Source organism: Chiloscyllium plagiosum, chromosome 34 (assembly GCF_004010195.1).
Source record: "Chiloscyllium plagiosum isolate BGI_BamShark_2017 chromosome 34, ASM401019v2, whole genome shotgun sequence".
Lineage (NCBI taxonomy): Eukaryota > Metazoa > Chordata > Chondrichthyes > Orectolobiformes > Hemiscylliidae > Chiloscyllium > Chiloscyllium plagiosum.
In genome coordinates this window covers 41,081,038-41,099,702 of record NC_057743.1, presented here as the reverse complement: position 1 = coordinate 41,099,702, position 18,665 = coordinate 41,081,038, and the positions used below count along the sequence as shown (strand labels likewise).

Below are 18,665 nucleotides of genomic sequence, written 5' to 3'. Positions count from 1 at the left end.
CCTGACCTGCTGTGCTGTTCCAGCAATAAAGTTTCAACTTTGATCTCCAGCATCTGCAGACCTCACTTTCTCCTGTTGTGACAGATCCTACTTAGTTCCTTGTTTATCTCTCAGCAGGTGGTTTTCACAATCACTGTTGTAAAATAAAGGCACCTGGTCTTCACCGCTGTCCATAAACAGGAGCTTTCAAAGTAATGATGAAACTCTTGGTGGGCTGATGTAGCATCACCTCTTCAGCTACTGTCAATCATTATCAATCCTACTGCTCATTTAAGGCCTGCATTCTGGGTCTGTTCAGAACATCAAGCCCTACTATCCCATTCAGACATTCTACCTCCTCCAGATCAATGTGAAAACTGAGGCTACATCCTTCACTCTGTAAACAGAACATGGATTTAACATGAGACATTCTCTGTTACTTTTATATAGCACTTTCACAGCTGCTGTGGATTCTGGATAGCTGTACTTCCATTGGCTTCTGTTCTTTCATAGTCCCCAGCAAAAGAAAACTATAAAAAGTTTTGAATTCCTGATGAAACAATCATCTCGCTGGGAATTACAAATAATCACTTTCTTCATTCATTCTTGTTTATGCTGGAGAGAGGATATAGCTCCTTTTAATAAGGAAACATTTAGTTTTAATTTTCTCTCTGTCCTGAAGGCACTGATTATCTGCTGCTGTGTATAATCCAGGGGCTAATACCTTGAAGACTTACTCAAGTGATGATTCTTTTATGTATCCATCTGCCTCTTTGAAGAAGAGTTGAAAAGTTTGCAAGTAACAGTTGCATTAAAAAATCTGACTGATTCCATGCTGAAAGGTTTGGTGTGTTGGATGTAAAGAAAATGTTTCCATTTGTGGTGGAGACTGGGAGCTGATCAGGTGTTTCCCAAGACATTGTGGGAAGCTAGTGAAGAAATTGTGCACCCCCGAGCAGAGATATTTGTATCTCTTCAGCCACACGTGAGATGCTGGATGACTGGAGAGTGGCTAATGTTGTGCCAAGATTTAAGAAAGGCTGCATGAAAAAGCCAGGAAGCTACAGGTCAGTGTGCCTGATGTCAGTGATAGGAAAATTGTTGGAGGGAATTCTGAAAGACAGGATCTACATGTATTTAGAATAGCAAGGCCTGATTAGGGATGGTCAGCATAGCTTTGTGTGTTAGAAATAGTGTTACATAAATTTGAATTTTTGAAGAGATGATCAAGACGGTAGATGAAGGCAAAGTGATAGAAGTGTCTACTTGGACTTCAGTATGGCCTTCAACAAGGTTCCACATGGTAGACTGGTTAGTAAAGTTAAATCACACGGGATCCAGGGGGAGAGAGCCAATTAGGTACAAAATTGGCTTGATTGTAGGAGACAGATAATGGTGGTGGAGAGTTGTTGTTCAGACTGGAAGCCTGTGACCAGCGGTGTGTTGCAAGGATCACTGCTGGGTCCACTGCTGTTTGTAATTTATGTAAATGATTTGGATGAGAATATAGATAGCACGGATAGTAAGTTTGCAGATGACACCAAAATTGGTGGTATAGTGGACACTGAAAAAAGATTACCTAAGAGTACAAAGGGATCTTTATAAACTGGGCCAGTGGGCCAAGGAATGGCAGATGACTTCACGCAGATAAACGCGAGGTGTTGCATTTTGGTAAGATAGCCCAGGGCAGGGCCTACATATTCAAATGTAGGGTCCTGGGGAGTATAGTTGAACAGAGAAACCCAGTTACAGATATATAGTTTCTTGAAAGTGGTGTCATAAATAGACAGTGTGGTGAAGTATGTGTTTGACATGCATGCCTTCAGCGCTCAGAGCATTGAGTACAGGAGTTGGGACACCATGTTACTGCTCTACAAGACATTGGTAAGGCTAGATTTGGATACTTTGTACGATTCTGGTCACCCTGCTATAGAAAAAGGTGCAAAGGAGATATGAGGATGTTACCGAGACTGGAAGGTTAGAGTTATAAGGAGAGGCTGAATCAGCTGGGAGATTGAGGCTGAGGGGTGACCTTTATAGTTGTCTATAAAACCATGAAGGGCAGAGATAAAGTAAATAGCAAAGATCTTTTCCCCAGGGTAGAAAATCCAAAATTGGAAGGCATGGGTTTAAGGGGAGAGGGGAAAGATTTCAAAGGGACTGGAGGAGCAATTGTTTCACACAGAGGGTAGTGTATATATGGAACGAGCTGCCAGAGGAAGTTATGGATGCAGATACAATTCCAACATTTAAAAGACATTTGGAAGGGTAAATGGATAGCAAAGATTTAGAGGAATATGGGCTAAGTACAGGCAAATGGGACTCGATCAGTTTAGGAAACCTGATTGGCATGGATGGGTTGGGCTGAAGTGCCTGTTTCTGTGATGTATGACTTTGACTGTGACCAAAAGTAGGGTCCATTGATATAAACTGGTTGCTGATAAATCTAGTCGGCATTTCGGAAACGAGTACTTTGACCAGAAATGTACCACTGAATGCTTGGGGTGAAGAATGTGGATACGTTTAAGGGGGAAACTGGATAAACATGAAGGGGAAGGAAGAACTCATTATTGCTGAGAACTGTGGAGACCAAGTCATTGAGTGGCTTTGAGACACAGAGACAGGTAGGTTCTTGGGGTCAAGGGTTACAGGGAGAAGGTGGGAGAATGGGGTTGAGAAACTTCTCAGCCATGATCAAATGGCGGAGCAGACTCGATGGGCTGAATGGCTAATTCTGCTCCTATAAGTTATGGTCTTATGGAGAAGGGAATCGGAGATAGAGTCATAGAGATGTACAGCATGAAAACAAACCCTTTGGTCCACTCATCTATGTTGACCAGATATCCTAAATAAATCTAGTCCCATTTGCCAGCATTTGACCCATATCTCTCAAACCCTTTCCTATTCATATTATCCGTCCAGATGCCTTTTAAATGTTGTAATTGTATCAGCCTCCTCCACTTCCTCTGGCAGCTCAGTAACTCTGATGTTCAGAGTTACTTGAAATCAAACAGCAGAACAGTAGCTGTGCAGATTCACTGCTGGGTCAGACAGCAGTGCAGCTTTATTTTTCTGTTTGATTCATTTCCCATGTGGTCACTGCCTTTGTCTGTCTTCCTTTTTAAAGTGCCATTGTTTTGATCTTGCCTTTTTCCTGAAGTTCCAAAACAATGCAATAGCTTTTAAGCAATTGTAACTGCTGCTAGAATTTGAGGAAATCAGCTCCAACAGTGAAAATACCTCAAAAAAGGAGCAACTCTTACCGTTACAACTTCTTCCTGTCTTCCATTGTGGATTTGATGGTATATGGGTAGGACAAAATGGGTTGGGAAAAGACTCTAGTCAGCCTGCACCCACTGAGTGAAATGGCTTGTGACTGTCCGCAATGCGAATTGATGGACTTTCACTGCAAGGGCTTCATTGTTCAGCTTGGTCCCCCGATACCCTGAACAAGGCAGTGGTTCACAACAATCAACCGTGGCACGCTTAAACACAAATATAAACTGCAGATGCTGGAAATCCAAAACAAAACCAGAAATTCCTGGAGAAACTCGACAGATCTGGCAGCACCTGTGAAAAGAAAGCTCCAGTGACCCTTCTTCAGAACATTGGGGAACGCTGGACTGATGAGCACCTCCCTCCTCTGCAGTCTGCTGTAATTCTACAGTAATTACTACTTTGCTGAAGTAATCTAATTTAATAAGTAACTTCCCTGGGATTGTGGATCTTCAGAACATTTTCTGATGTATTTTGCTTCTGAAGTACATTTTCTGCTGGCATTCTGTGAGCAAGCTGTGGTACAGATGACTTCTGCTTGAACATGGGGGATCTTTTCTAACCAAGTGTTAGCAGTTCAGAGGAGGTTCACTAGATTGCTCTGAGATAAGGGGTTTGTTTTACAAGGAGACATTTAACAGTTTACGCCTATACTGTCTGAAATTTAGAAGCATGAGGGGAGATCAAATGGAGGTGTTCAAAATGATAAAAGGTGTGGCTAAAATAGACGTGGAGCAGGTGCGTCCTGTTGTGGGGCATTCTAGGACGAGAGGTCATAATCTTACGATAAGGGGGTAGCAAATTTAAAACATTTGAGGAGAAGCTACTTCTCCCAAAGGGTTGTGAATCTGTGGAATTCGCTACCCCAAAGTGCAGAGGATGCTGGGACAGTAAGTAAATTTAAGGAGGAGTTAGACAGATTTAAATTGGTAACAGGTTGAAAGGCTATAGAGCGAAGGCAGGAAAACTGAAGTGAAGAGCATATCAGCCATGATCAAATGGCAGGGCAGACTCGATGGGCTGAATGGCCTAATTGTACACCTACATCTCATGAATTTCTATTCTAGCTTGCTCCATCTACTGGCAGCACTCAGTATTACCTCAGGATTAAATGCTCGTATTTCTGCAATGACTCCTTTTGTAACTACAATTTCACCATGTAATTACAAATGAAAGTTAACGTCTAAATTATGACCCACGAGGTCGGGGAGCAGTCCCTCAATACTTTAACAAGCAAAGTATAGTTTAGATTTCACTGAACATTTAGTGGCTTATCTTAACGAGAGAAGACTGCATTTCATTCTCAATAATTCAGTGACAGAAACCTTTTTTTGAAGTTGGCACAACTTAGTGCTTTTTGCTCCATAGTGAATTATTTAGATTATATTTTTCTAATATTCTCTAGAGGTTGTTTTTAATTTGGAGATTTGTTGACCACATTGATCTTTGTATGAGAACTCCTGTGAGTTTAACAATCAACACAGACTCTTTGCTGAACATCTGTCATTTTATAACTGGGAGGATTCTGTTGTCTTGCCCTCTCAGAGACCACCACCCACGTTGGTGAAGCAACTACTGATACTGTAAAAACAAACACTCTGCAAAGCAGCTTTTTGTTTTCTTGCACATTTGTGCTGATCAGGTTGAAGTTTATTTAGTTTGGGAAGTGAACCACATGGAATGAAAGTCAGACAGGTTTCAGAACGAGAGAGATAATTTCCAGTCTCCGAACAGCTTTGTGTCCGTACCGCAATTGAGGAGCATCTCCCCAAGTTTCACGCAGCTTTCACAGTTGTGAATATCTGGGGGAGAGGACTGAGTTGCGGGCGGGGGGAGGGGGGGGTGGGGTGCTGCTGTTTTGTCCTGAATACATGTAGATCACTGCTCTGACTGGTATTGTAATAGAGCATTTAACTCTGGTTGAAAAATGTTCTTGGAGCTAATGTGATTAGGGATTTTCTAGTCGAGTGTTTATGATATATCTTTTGAATGAGAGTATGTGTGTAACATTTAGCTTAGCCACTGCTGTTGAAATGTCACTCTTCTTTATTTCTCTCAGGATGTGGCTATCAATGTTACTGAGAATATTATTTATTGCCCAACCCTTGTTGCTCTGGGGAAGGTGCTGGTGAGCTGTTGCTTTGAACCAGTGAAGTCCACGTGGTGTAGGGATACCCTTAGGGTGGGATTTTGGCCCAGCAATAATGAGGCTGAGCGTTAAGTTAGAATGGTGTGTGTCTGGGAAGTAATCTACATGGTGGAGGTCACTGATTTGGGAGAAGCTGATGAAGGAGCCTTGGCAAGTTGTTGCAGTGAATCTTGTAGGTGGCGGGCACAGACACTGGCATTGTGCTTCCATTGTTGGAATGAATGTTTAAGTTAAATGCATTGTGGGATATGTTGTTCTGGATGGTGTCAAGCTTCTTGTGTTGTAGGAGCTGCACTCATCCAGGCAAGTCTGGAGTTTTCCATCACACTCCTGACTTGTGCCTTGTAGATGGTGGACAGGCTTTGGGGATAAGGAAGTAAGGTACTTGCTGCAGGATTCCTAATCTCTGGACTACTCCTGGAACCAGGATATATTCTGGTTGATACTGACACGAGGAAGTTAGTGCTTGCACAGTGATTCTGTTACTAATATTCCAGAGACGTGGAATAGCATCTTATACAAACAACAATGATCTTAACTGATCCAATTTCATTGTTGGAAACTCCAATGCAACTAATAGATTAGTTACAATAGGTTTGGTCATTTTTAGTACAAATTTAAATGCACAACTTGATTCTGTGGGGAAAAATGGATTTGCAACAAATGTGAAATATTTTGTTGAATAACAACAATCTCATTCTTTTTGCCATTAGTCCAGTAGATATAGGAGCAGAATTAGGCTATTCAGCCCATGAGGTCGGCTCTGCCATTTGATCCTAGCTGATCTGTTTTTCAACTTCATTCTGCTGCCTTCCCCTCACAATCGTTGATCCGTTTACCAATCAAAAACCTATCTATCTCTGTCCTAAATACACTCAATGACTTGGCCCACACAGCCTTCTGCAGCAATGAATTTCACAGATTCCCCACCCTCTGGCTGAAGAAATTCCTTCTTATGTCCCTCCTAATCTTTCCTACTAGTGGAAACATTTTCTCAGCATTCAGATCTCTCAGTATTGTAAGCTTCAATCATTTCCCCCCAACCAGCCCCCCGATCGAGTACAGACCCAGAGTCCTCCACTGCTTCTCATACAACAGGCACTTCATCCCCCAAGATGGTTCTTGTAAACCCCCCCCCCAGAATCCCTCCCACACTCGCACATCCTTCCTTAGATACAGAGCCCGACACTGCTCTCAATGTTCCAAATGTATCTGACCAGAGCCTTATACAACCTCAGTAGTACTTCTCTGCTCTTGTATTCTACTCCTCTTGAAATTAATGCTAACTGAATTTGCCTTCCTAATTACCAACTGAACCTGCATATTAACCTTAGGAGAATCCTGAACTAGATTTCTCAACTCCCTTTGTTCTTTAGATTTCAGAAACCTTTCCCCATTTAGAAAATAGTCTGCGCCTCTGTTTTTATAAACAAAATGTATAACCTCATGCTTTCCCACGCTATATTCCATCTGCCACTTCTTTGCCCACTCACCTCACCTGTTCAAGTCCTTCTGCAGCCTCCCCACTTCCTTAGCAGTACCTGCTTCACCACCTATCTGTGTGTCGTTCTACCTAAAAGCTTCCAGATGTGACTGATTCTTAGCTGAGCTGGTTTAGGTACAGGATGTTTAGTTTCTGTTGCTAGCCAGTGAGAATGGAGATTGAGTGAGTGTTGCTGGTGTGCTCTGTTTTAGATCCAGCAGTGCCAGAGGAGCAGCCAGGACATCAGCAGGAGAGAGAAGCCAGACACAGCCATTGAGAAAGGGCCATCAGACAAAGCTGCAGTTCAGACAGCACCTCCGACCTCCACCTGCTTAGCAACATCCGATCAGAAGAAAACTGAATCCAGCAAGTCAATAACACAAGGTGAGAGATCGTGGGCAGATTCCTTTTCAGGGTACATTAACTCTCAGGATTTATGAAGGATGTTTCTGGGAAGTGCATAATTATGCAAAGACGTAATAGGATCATGTGATTTAAAAATCCAGCGAGACTGTGTGTTTGTTATAATTTATTGCAGGATGATTTTTATGGGATTGTTTGGGGGAGCTGGAGGAGAAGTGCAGTCCTTCCTGAAACGAATTTGAGTCCAGCGTAGCACAGAGTTCTCTAAACTAGAAACACTTTCTGAAAGATGTCACTTGGCCTCCTGAAGGTAAACCCTCAGCTGAGTGTCCAACCAGACCCACCATCAGCCTCTCTATTGGGGTCACAGACCTCAAACCCCTCAGGTTCAACAAACATCACCTAGACCCAGGGTTGAAACAACAGCTCCATCTGGCTCAGTGTTACACTGGGCTCAGCTTTTACATGGAGTGATGTCAGCCCAGAACCACTTTGGTTTATATCAAACATGTTTCATTTTACAGTTTGAAATACAAACCAAGAGAGCTTGAGCATCTCAAACAGGTCTGGCGCCATCTGTGGAGACAGAAACAGTTAATATTGTGGGCTCAGTGACGACTAAAGAGGGAGGGGGTAAAGTGATGGATTCGTACCGTGGAAAAAAACAAGGAGGAGCTGGTGGGACAGAAAGGAAGGTCAGGGAAGGTTAGAGGGAATTGGAGATCCTACAGGCAGTGCAGGCAAAGCCAGAGTGAGTTGTAACAGCTGTAGAGAACAGGCAAAATAAAGATCTAGAGGGGGTGTTAAGAGCAGAAAGTAGGTCAGCTCAGCTGCAAGCAGAGGTAGGAAAACCAGACTCTGGCAGAGAAGGAGCACTGTAACAGAGTAGAGGTCTCTGTCCCTGCTCTGAAGGTGTTGAACTCCATGTCGAGTCCTGAAGAGTGGCTCAGTGGGAAAATGAGATGCAGTTTCTGCAGCTTGCATTGTGCTTTGCTGGAACACTGCAGCAATCTGAGGACAGAAAAGTTAATGAGTGAGGAAGCTGGTTTATTGATCAGACATTTTGGTGAAGTTGTATTTCTGTATTTACAATTTTTTCAGTAAATTATGCAATAACTATTCCGTATTAGATTATTGTCATGTGTACCTGAGCAGAGTGTACAGAGTTCCACTGTCCGGCAACATCTTCAAATACAATACTTAGAATTAAAAACGAGCCAAAATTCAAGAAACAGAAACAAAAGGAAATGACTATGTCCAGATCACACTCTGGATGAGTTTCAAACTGGGTTCACCAATGCCACCTATGTTGACTGTCTGAGTATTGGAGAGGATCGATATGTGAAAACACATACTCTCCCTTTCCTGAGATTGTCACTACCAATTGTTGGAAGTTCAGGAAATCTGGGAATGTGACAGCTGCCGTTCCAATGTCTGATAACTTTGGATAATCTGTACACACTGCAGCTGGTTAAGTTGGCCTGTCCACTCCTGCTCCCTAACGGAGCTGGGGAGGAGACGCTGAATGATTTGATTGACATTGCCTCCACAGGAGAGCGAGCATATGGAACAACAGATTCAGACCCCTGCATCCTGGGGTAATGCCCACTCAGTTCGCTACTCTTAGAATTCCCATTGTACACCATGTGATCTCTCGTTTATTACAGGGGAAGAGGGTCAGCACCGTCATCTTCCAGAGAGTTATTATTCAAATGTAGAGAGGAAGCTTCCTGATTTCACAACCTTCCCGACGGGTTGTGTGTGGGGGACGGTGTAAGAGAGGAGGCTAATTGTCCCTTTGTGTGTGTTGTCCTTCTGTGTTTGAGATTTGTTTAACATTGTTGCCCTTGGAGACAGCTTGGGACGCTCCAAACACATGCTTCTGTTGGGCAACAGGAGAAGCTGAGCTTGAACCATATTCATTAGCTTCTCGTGGCACCAGTTCATGTGAAACTTCAGTCTCGAGCTGTGCCTTCTCATTGACATTCACCCCCCTCCCCACCCTACCCCACTCTTCCTGCTGTTGTCTCAATTTCACCCTTCTCTATTAACCTGCAGAACACGTCAGGTGATGCGCCCTCTTCCCTGATCAGCTGCCCCCATTCGATTCCCCTAGAAAGAATCAATGTGACTGGACACGCGCCCCCCCCCCCAAGGTTCTGAGCTGTGTTTATTGGCCGTGTCACTAAGGGAGCTGCTGGTGTTTCCTGTGGTGACGAATTTAACAGGAAACACTCAGGTTAACACTGGACACGTGGTACTGACTTTGCCCACCCCATTAGTGCTGCAGCGCTATTGAGCTGTGAGGGGCTTCACCCATAATGAAACCAGATTAGATCCTCTTGGGGATAGAGTGTCATCACACTGGAATTTGAAAAGCAGGATTCCAAGTTAAAGCTTTCCCTCAATAGCTGCGGATCTCACTTATGGTTCCTCCATTGCCACTTCTTTCCAGATCTCATTCCTGAGCATGAACGTGCTGCTGGGAGTGGGTTACTCTCAGGATTTGTATCGGGTTGAATAAGGAGGAATTTATATCTTACTGTATGATTTAGAGCGCACAGAGAGAACACTTCTGCTCCTGTTCGACATATTGGAGAAAACGCACACATGAAGAGCATTAACAGCACATTTGCAGCAGAGAAATAGGCCATTCTGCCCAGCAGTGCTTCTAATGCACTCGGATCTTGACTCATCTCTCTTCATCTCATCCAATTCTCACATCTTTCACTATCATTCTCATTCATCTACATCTACATTCCTGATGAAGAGCTTTTGCTTGAAACATTGACCCTCCTGCTCCTCGGATGCTGCCTGACCTACTGTGCTTTCCCAGCACCACACTCTTCACTTTGATCTCCAGCATCTGCAGTCCTCACTTTCTCATTCGTCTACATGTCCAGCTAAATTTATTTTCTAATTGGCCTGTTCAGGATGTTGTCAACACACACCTCAGGAACAGGTAGGACAGGAATCTGGGAAAAGCCTCTGTACTATTTAGCTGTGTTTAGTGAGTTCTAACTTCTCATCTCTGTCTCACTCTCGCGCACCATCCCTAACCCTCCGTCCCTCGCCCTTGCACGCCATCTCCCTCATCTTCCCTCCCACGTCTCTTCCTAGATGAAAGGCCTTCTCTTTAATTCTTTCTTGGGTTGATGGCTGTCTATCTTCTACGTGTGGTCTGAAGTAAACAGTCTTCTTTATTCCTCATGGGGAAATGGGGCCTGAGGTAATATTCTCAGAGCCTCCATAACGTCCGATATGATTGAATGGTGGAACAGACTCGATGGGCTGAATGGCCTAATGCCTGCTCATGTCTCATGGTGTTATCCATAGCAGGTCACATGCAGCAGTGGGATAGGATTGCTGTCTCTGAGAATATTCCGTACAGTATGGTCAGGAACCAGAGAGAATTTGTTAGCCTGTCTCAGGCAGGTCATTCCAGAACTGCCTGCACGTGAGGAGTTTTGTGAAATCTACCCCACTCGCGAGGTTCAGATAATTGCCGGTGGGTGATATATTTACGGTTTGTTGGAAGGAAGTAGAAAGCATGGATTTCTCGGGTAATAACATCAGCTTCCTAACTGCTCCATTAGGCAATAAAGCTTTTAGAAAATGTGATTAAAAAGATTAGCTCATGAAAAATGCTGTGAAAGCCTAGAAGCAAGAAGCTTGCATTACTTGATCAGCTAGTCTGTTCACTACCAACTATAGGTACACTACATTTATAGGTTGCTGCTGTTTAACGACTAGTAACTAGGTTCAGCTCTGAGAAAGAATCATAGCAGATTCCATGTTAACTCTAACTGTCTCCACAGAGGCTGCCTGACCTGCTGGGTTTCTCTAGCACTCTGCTTTCATTCAGTCATAATTGGTTTTGGTTAGTATCAAAACTGTCTGTCTGATTCAGTTGGACAGTGACAGTACATGCGTATGTGATTATGCACAGGTTTTCCATAAGAAATAGCAGTGTTGACCATTTGGCCCATTGATCCTGCTCCATTATTCAACAGGTTCATGGCTGATTGTCTGCCTGAATGACACTTTGCCATCTCCTCCCCATATCCCCGATCTCCTTAAAGATCTGCCTCAGTTACTGTTTCAACATCTACAGCCCTCCCACTTAGAGAATCCTGCCCTGAGGTGAAGATTAATCTTTTCAGGAAGAAGGTTGTGAATCTTTGGAATTCTCAACCCCAGGTTGTTGTTGAGGTGTGGTCATTGAGCATATTCAAAGCAGAGATTAATAAATAGCAAGAGAATTCAGTGGAACTATGGAATTGAGGTAGACCCTCAGCCATGAGCTTATTGAACAGCAGAACAGGCTCAATGGGCTGAGTGGCCTGCTCCTATCTCTTGCTTTCTCTAGCACAGTCTCTGTAAAACAATGTACAATAGGAAACATCAAAACAGAAAACTGGTGCAGCAGTAGGCCATTCAGCCCTTCAAACTTGCCCCACTATTCAATGTGATCATGGCTGATCATGCAATCTCAGTGTCCCATTCCCATTTTCTCTCCATACCCCTTGATTCCTTTAGCTGCAAGGACCACATCCAGCTCCCTCTTGAATATGTCCAATGAATTGGCCCCAACAGCTTCCTGTGGGAGAGAATTTCACAGATTCCCAACTCTGAGTGAAGAAATACTTCATCATCTCAGTCCTGAATGGCTTACCCCTTAGTCCTAGACTGTGACCCCTAGTACTGGAGCTCCCCAACATTGGGAACATTTTTCCCACATTTAGCCTGTCCAATTCAATCAGGATTTTATATGTTTCCATGAGACTCCTCGTTCTTCTAAATTCCAGGGAGTACAAGCCCAGTCGATCCAGCCTTTCCTCATATGTCAGTCCTACCATTCCCGAGAATCAGTCTGGTGAATCTTTGCTGGACTCCTTCAATAGCAGGAATGCCCTTCCTCAGGCTGAGACCCCAAAACTGCACACAATACTCAAGGTGTGGCCTCACCAAGGCTCACGTCTCGTTAAGGTGAGGAGTAAGTGGTTTAGATTACTTACAGTGTGGAAACAGGCCCTTCGGCCCCACAAGTCCACACCGACCTGCCGAAGTGCAACCCACCCAGACCCATTCCCCTACATTTACCCCTGCCCCTAACACTATGGGCAATTTAGCACGGCCAATTCACCTGACCTGCACATTTTTGGACTGTGGGAGGAAACCGGAGCACCCGGAGGGAACCCACAGAGACACGGGGAGAATGTGCAAACTCGACACAGTCAATCGTCCGAGGCCGGAATTGAACCTGGGAACCCTGGTGCTGTGAGGCAGCGGTGCTAACCACTGAGCCACCCTTGGGGCAGAGGCAAGGTTTTTGTGGATGAGTTTTCCCTGGGACTTTCCCTTACTTTAAAGGGACAGTGTAAATGTGGTTTTTTGTAGTAATTTTGAAAGTAGCAAATCGAAGCAATGCTTGGTGAGTGTGAATGCCTTGTTCAGTAGCTGCACTGATTACAATATTGCTGTTGTACCTCTGTGACAATCCCCACCTCTCTCAGACTGATCTGATCTTAATGCACTTTGCATCGATGTGCCCTCACCATCTGGTGCTGAGTGTATTCCCATTTCTTTCTTCCCCTTGTTTGTCTTTTCCCTTCATCCTGGAAGCAGGGACTCCAACTGAGCTCTGAGTCCCAGGCTGCCTGCTGTTTTCTGAGAAAGGGGCTGATCTCTGACCTAGCGCTGAGAAGGTGAGTATTGTCCGATGTTTGCTTGTAAAGAGGCTACACAGGGAGTCGTGACCTTGTCCAACAGTAACTCACAGCACAGTCCATCTGCTGCACACCAGCACAGGCAATCATGCACACAGTGTTGCTCACAAAGCTCACTCACACTTATTACTCTCTCTGTGTCTCTCTCTGTGCTCACAACACGTGTGTGCACCACACAAACACACACAGTCTGTAACACAGATCCCAAGATGTCAAATTAGTCACTAACTGATTCTCCCTGATCTCTGAGCAGGGCCAGTGAAGCAGGTCAGTTTGAAGTTTAAGGAATTTATTTGGTGTGCAGTGAGTTGATGTCAAAATGTGTCTTGCTAATGCTGTATTTTAATATCTGCCTATAAAGGTTGTGTTGTTGGTTAAAGAAGGAGATGGAGGGTTCTGGGTGATAGCGAGGTTGTGGGTTCTGGGTGCAGTATTCCTCTGGGGTTAATAGACAAAGTCCAACCCTGTAGCCCAAACTTGCCAGCGAGAGAGAGAGAGTGAGTTTCCAGCTGGTCACTCCGCGATTCGGGTCATCCTGTTTGCTTCATCTAGCACCATCTGTACAGTAAACCGAGTGAGCGCACAATGGCCTGTCACCTGCATGTATCCTCTGAACAGAAAAGAGAATCTGTTGCAGCAAATCTGCTTTGTCTGATTCTTAAAGCTTTGTGGTTTGTGGCAGTACTGGTGGGAGATGAATGGGAGAGGGTGGGGAATTGGGGTGGGGGTGGAGGGTTGTTGGGGGGGTGGGGGTGAGATTTAATTCACTGCCAGCCAGCAGGCGTGAATTGAAGTCATGGTTTCAGAGTTGTACCTTTGGGGCTGCTTCCCCTTTGGGACCATCTCTTGCTTCCTTGCCTGTGTCGAATGAACATTATTGTCTGCCATGCTTTGATTTGTAAATCAGCCAACAGGGCGAGTGCAGAAACTAACTACCAGCTGCTGCTCTCTTTTCAGTTGGTTCCTCTTTTTGGAGCCCGTGATTGTAAATTAGTTGCTCAGGCAGGACCTAGAGCCCCACCTACACCATCCACATTCACAGGGAATCAATCTTTCCCCAAAAGGTTTGCACTAATTACAATTAATTTGAGGGGAGGGTACTGTTCACATTCTTGTCCATGCACTGTCTTTATTACCGTATCCTGATCTGCATACATTTTCTTTTGGGAGTGTAGTTGCTTGTGCATGCTTCACCACAGACACCTGTTCTTTAGTACAGTGTAAAACCCCACTGGTCTCTCAACCCCCCCCCGCCCCCGACTCTGAAAGCACAGCAGGAGGTCACTGTATCTCCAGCCAAGATGTCCTGTCTGTTGTTCAGGAGCACAGCACTGTGCCTTCATTTGCATGCAGCTGCGATCACTCGAAGCCGTGCTGCCCAGAGAGAGCAGCAGCTCCAAACGACGAGGCCGGCGCACACTCCAGGGAAGGGCCATTCCGACTGGCAGAGAGGATAAGCCACCAGCCACATGGACACTGTGGAGTGATGGCCATTCAGCCCGTTTTGAGAGGTGTTTAGTTTGACCTGCATGTGTGTGTGTGGCAGGAAAGAAGGGGAACATTTGACTGCAACAACTTGTCATCGTTCCTCGGTCTCTGACAGCAATCGGGACCACAGCACGCGATTGCTATTTTGTTTTTGAGCTGCTCACTTTGACACGGGAAGATTAAGAAGCCCCTTTTGGTCACTGTGATGTGTTAAATGAGGCTTTGTGGTGGATGCATTGATTGGTACAGCTTTCAGCTTCACTGATCATCTGTGGACAGGCAGATTGTATCTGGGTTGGACTGGCCTGCACTGGAGGTTAAGCAGACAGCCAGCTCACTGACTGTCATGTAGCGACTTCCTGCAGCTGCTCATCTCGGTTTAAAAACAGCACATGGTGAAGTTAGCAGCCCGACCCTTTGGATAAATCACCGTGTTCAGAGACACTCAAAACAGATGGGCATCTTGTGACCTGTAGATTGTGGAGTTCACTGGAAATATTTTATCGTTTTACCAAACGTTGCTGCTGAAGGAGAGAGTATTCGTTCAAAGGACTAAAAGATGGCATTTTAGGATCCGCTAGCTGCTAGTTTGTGAAAGAGCTGCACCAGAGGCAATGAAATAAAAAACCGATATAGGAGAGAATGATGGGAACAGAGCTGAGGAGGTGAATAATCCCACTGTCACTTTGCACTCTGGTGAGTTACTGTGTTTATCAACTACTTCCACAAAAAATGGTTTGCACGTTATGTTCAGTATGAGTGGAATTTTCCAATTCTCTATCAGGTGTAACTGAAACTCTACTTATCTGCTGGGAAGGTGTAGCATTAAAAAGCCAAGGCAGTTAATGTTGACTTGTTGGAGTACTGCAATTGGTAGTGAGTTAGCTGCTCTCTGTACATCTCTCCCGGAACCCCTTTCTATTGAGTTCAAACCCAGCACAGTGAGATGGGATTGCCTATTGGCTATTGCTTGTGTTTTATTATCACTCCAAACCCCTCTCTGTATCTTTCAAAATGACACTGAGAATTCTTGTCTGACCAAAGGCTTTTAAAAAAATTTGTTGTGTTATTGTTCCATTTTAGTTCAAAGCAAAGAAACAATTGTTTGTTAGAAATCCTCGAGTGAAGGTGTGTGTCACTGAAGTTAATAAATTTGGACCTAATTCTGGTGGTTTATTTGCCCCATTACTGCAATGTAACAGCTCAATAGAAACGTAAGGGAGAGTTTCAATATTCCCAATCTCTGTATGATTCCTGCAACCTCGTGTGTACTTGGGCTTCTGAATTCAGTGGCTGATGTGATGTTTGATACAAGGTGGGACCTTGACTGGGACAGATTTGTGCCTGAAACATTCTGAATGAAAATTAAACTGAGACACTCGGGCACTGAGGTCACAACTATAAAAATTAATGTTTACCTCAAATGTGTTTGAGATGTTTGCCTTCTGAATTGCAACTTTGCTGGCAATTGCTGTTTGACTGCAAGGGCAGCACCGTGTTTGGAGAGCGGTGCTGGGGAAGGAGTGAGAATTTTGATTATTTTGCATTTTTGGAGCAACCTTTACAATCTCGGGATGTTCAATTCCAGCCAATGATGTATGTTGTTAAAGGGAAGTCAGTTTGCCACATAGCAAACACAACAATCAGTTTGTGCACAGGAAGAGCCAACAATCAGCAATGTAGTGTACACTGATCAGATCATTGTTTCAGGTGGTGTGTGAGGGGGCATCACTGAGAACTCAAATGCTGCTCTTATAAGTAATGCAGTTAATCTACACGAAAAACTCCCGCTGCCAAACACCAGAGTCAAAATGCTGGCTAGTGTCAAGGCAGACATTTCTCTGGTTAGAATTTTATTCTCATTAATCACAACCCCACTGACTCTGCCCCTGTCTATACGTACACACCCAATCAAATTCTTATGGAATTAACACCCAATTATCACTTGGTCCCTAGATTCACTCAGTCTCCAGTAAACCTGCCAGATCTTGCTAGGTAATCACCGACAGCATAGAGTGACGTTGTATTGACCAAGGAACCTGTGTATGTTGCTATTGGTCCAGGGAACAATATTGGTCAGGGCAAGGAAAAACTCTGTCAGATCCCCTGTGTCCACCTGAGCAGGTAAACAGAGCTTTGATTTAGTATAGAACATGCTGGAGGAGCTCAGTAGGTCTGGCAGCACCTGTGAAGAGAGAAGCAAAGTTAATGTTTCATGTCTAGTATGACCTACTGAGTTCCTTCAGCATTTTGTTTTTATTTCAGATTTCCAGCATCTGCAGCATCTTGGTTTTTGTCTTTGATTTAATATATTATCTGAACACGGTCAGTTCTGACTGACCAGTCATCTCAGTAATCCACACCAGCTTGTTTGATCAGACCCTCAATCAGCTTCTGAACTTGGAAGAGTGTTACTAGTTGACGGCTCCTGGATGTCACTGCTCCCAGGGTTGGGGAGGAGGGTGTGGAAGAGTCTGAAAGCAGTCCAAAAGGATCTGGCAAGATCAAAACCAAAGATCTGGTCTGTCTTAATGAGAGCCTCCTTGCCCATCTGAGTGGGGAGCAGCAATCTGCACTGAGAAGCCAATTTCCTTGGAAGGCTGCTGCTCATTTCCAGCCAATTACAAGTTTAATGCAGAAACTAGGGATCTGAATGGGTGACACTAGCACAGCAGCTGAGCCACTCACCTCTGTCCTGGATGATGGCCAAGCCTCCAGCCCTCTAATTGGATGCTGACCCTACTTCCTGCTTCAGCTCATGGCTATTGGAGGTTCCGGTGATCCACATGACTGCACCATTCAAACTCGTTCCTTTACCTCCATAACATCTCCCTGATTTTCACCCCCCCCCCCCCCCGCCCCCGATCATCTGCTGCTGAAGCCCATGTCCATGTCAGCTTGTCCTCTGGACTCGACTCCTCCAGTGCACACCTGGCTGTTCCCCCAATTCTCCCCTTCCTCAATCTGAGCTCCTCCCAGCAGCTGCTGCTAACTCAGCTCAACGTGTCCCGTTCTCTCACCCCCACCACCCGTGTGCTCAGTGACCTCCATTCACCACCTTCTCATGGTCATACAGCAGAGAAACAGACCCTTCGGTCCAACCAGTCCATGCCAAACATTATCGCAAACTAAACTAATCTCACATGCCAGCTCTGGCCCTATCTCTTCAAACATTTTCCTATTCACATACTTATCCAAATGCCTTTTAAATGTCATAACTGTATCTGCATCCACCACTTCGTCTGGCAGTTCATTCTCACAATACCCCAATGTTAAAAACCTAATTGTTGCTTTCAAATGCCTCAGCCCTCTCCCTCTCTGCAACCTCCTCCAGCCCTTTAACCCTCCAGGTTCCCTCTGCTCATCCATTTCTGACCTCTTGAGTATCCCTGATTTTAATCTCTGCACCATTGGAGCTGTGCCTTCAGTTATCTGGGCCCGAGTCCTGGAATTCCGTCCCTAAAGCCCGATCCCTCTCTACCTCCCTTTGCTGAGAGGACATTCTGTAGAACCAACTTCTTCGTCTGAACAGAGATTAAAAATGCCAATTGATATTTCTGTGAAGCTGAAAGTGTCAAAGGCATTGTGTGAATGCTGGTTATTGTTGCCCTGCAGTGATCTGCCTGGTCGCTGGGTCCCTGGTATAAGTGAGTAGGTATGGGGTCTCATATCTGTATTGTGGTGGTGATGTTGCACTGCCTTAGCAGCCAGCCATTCTGCACCTTGAAGCCTAAGAGCTGTCTCTCCCCTATCACCAGCTGCTTACTGAGATCTGGTTTCTATTAGATTCACTCCATCCAGAGTAGATACTGCCTCCTTTCAAACTGACTGCAGTCTCAATGAGGCTGGTGATGAAATTCAGCTTCTGTGCCTCTCCAGTCAGAGTGAGATGGCAGAGGATACGTGGGGACCCTTGGGCCACAGAGTCTGCACTAGTCAAAAGCAACGATTCTAACCCTGTCTTCCAGCAATTGGACTAAAGCCTCATGTGTTTTGGCATTGCAAATGCACATCTGAACACTTCTTCAATGTTATGAGCACTCAGTAAAGAGGGAAGGTAGGTCAGAGCTGGAGGAGGCACAAATACTCCTTGAGTAGACAGTCGATTGCTGGGTTGCACAGGAGGATTTTAACCCTGTCTGTGCCCAACAGAGAAAGGGAAACCACTTCCTCATAACTGAGTCAGAGCACTGGGCTC

General features: G+C 44.8%; 1 protein-coding gene across 9 annotated transcripts in view; it reads left to right on the top strand.

Annotated features, from left to right (window-relative positions):
* Window positions 1–18,665, top strand: part of LOC122540474 (polyhomeotic-like protein 2) — a 115,210-nt gene that overhangs the window by 74,805 nt on the left and 21,740 nt on the right. For 8 of the 9 annotated variants that reach the window (XR_006309316.1, XR_006309317.1, XM_043676322.1 and 5 more), the window contains one exon: window positions 7,100–7,271. Coding sequence is in view for 6 of the 9 variants with exons in the window: in XM_043676322.1 (XP_043532257.1) it covers window positions 7,100–7,271 (172 nt within the window). In the remaining 3 variants the exon portion in view is untranslated. Of the gene's footprint in view, window positions 1–7,099; window positions 7,272–14,342; window positions 15,164–18,665 lie in introns of those variants that run through there. The other variant, XM_043676327.1, reaches the window with a different exon arrangement.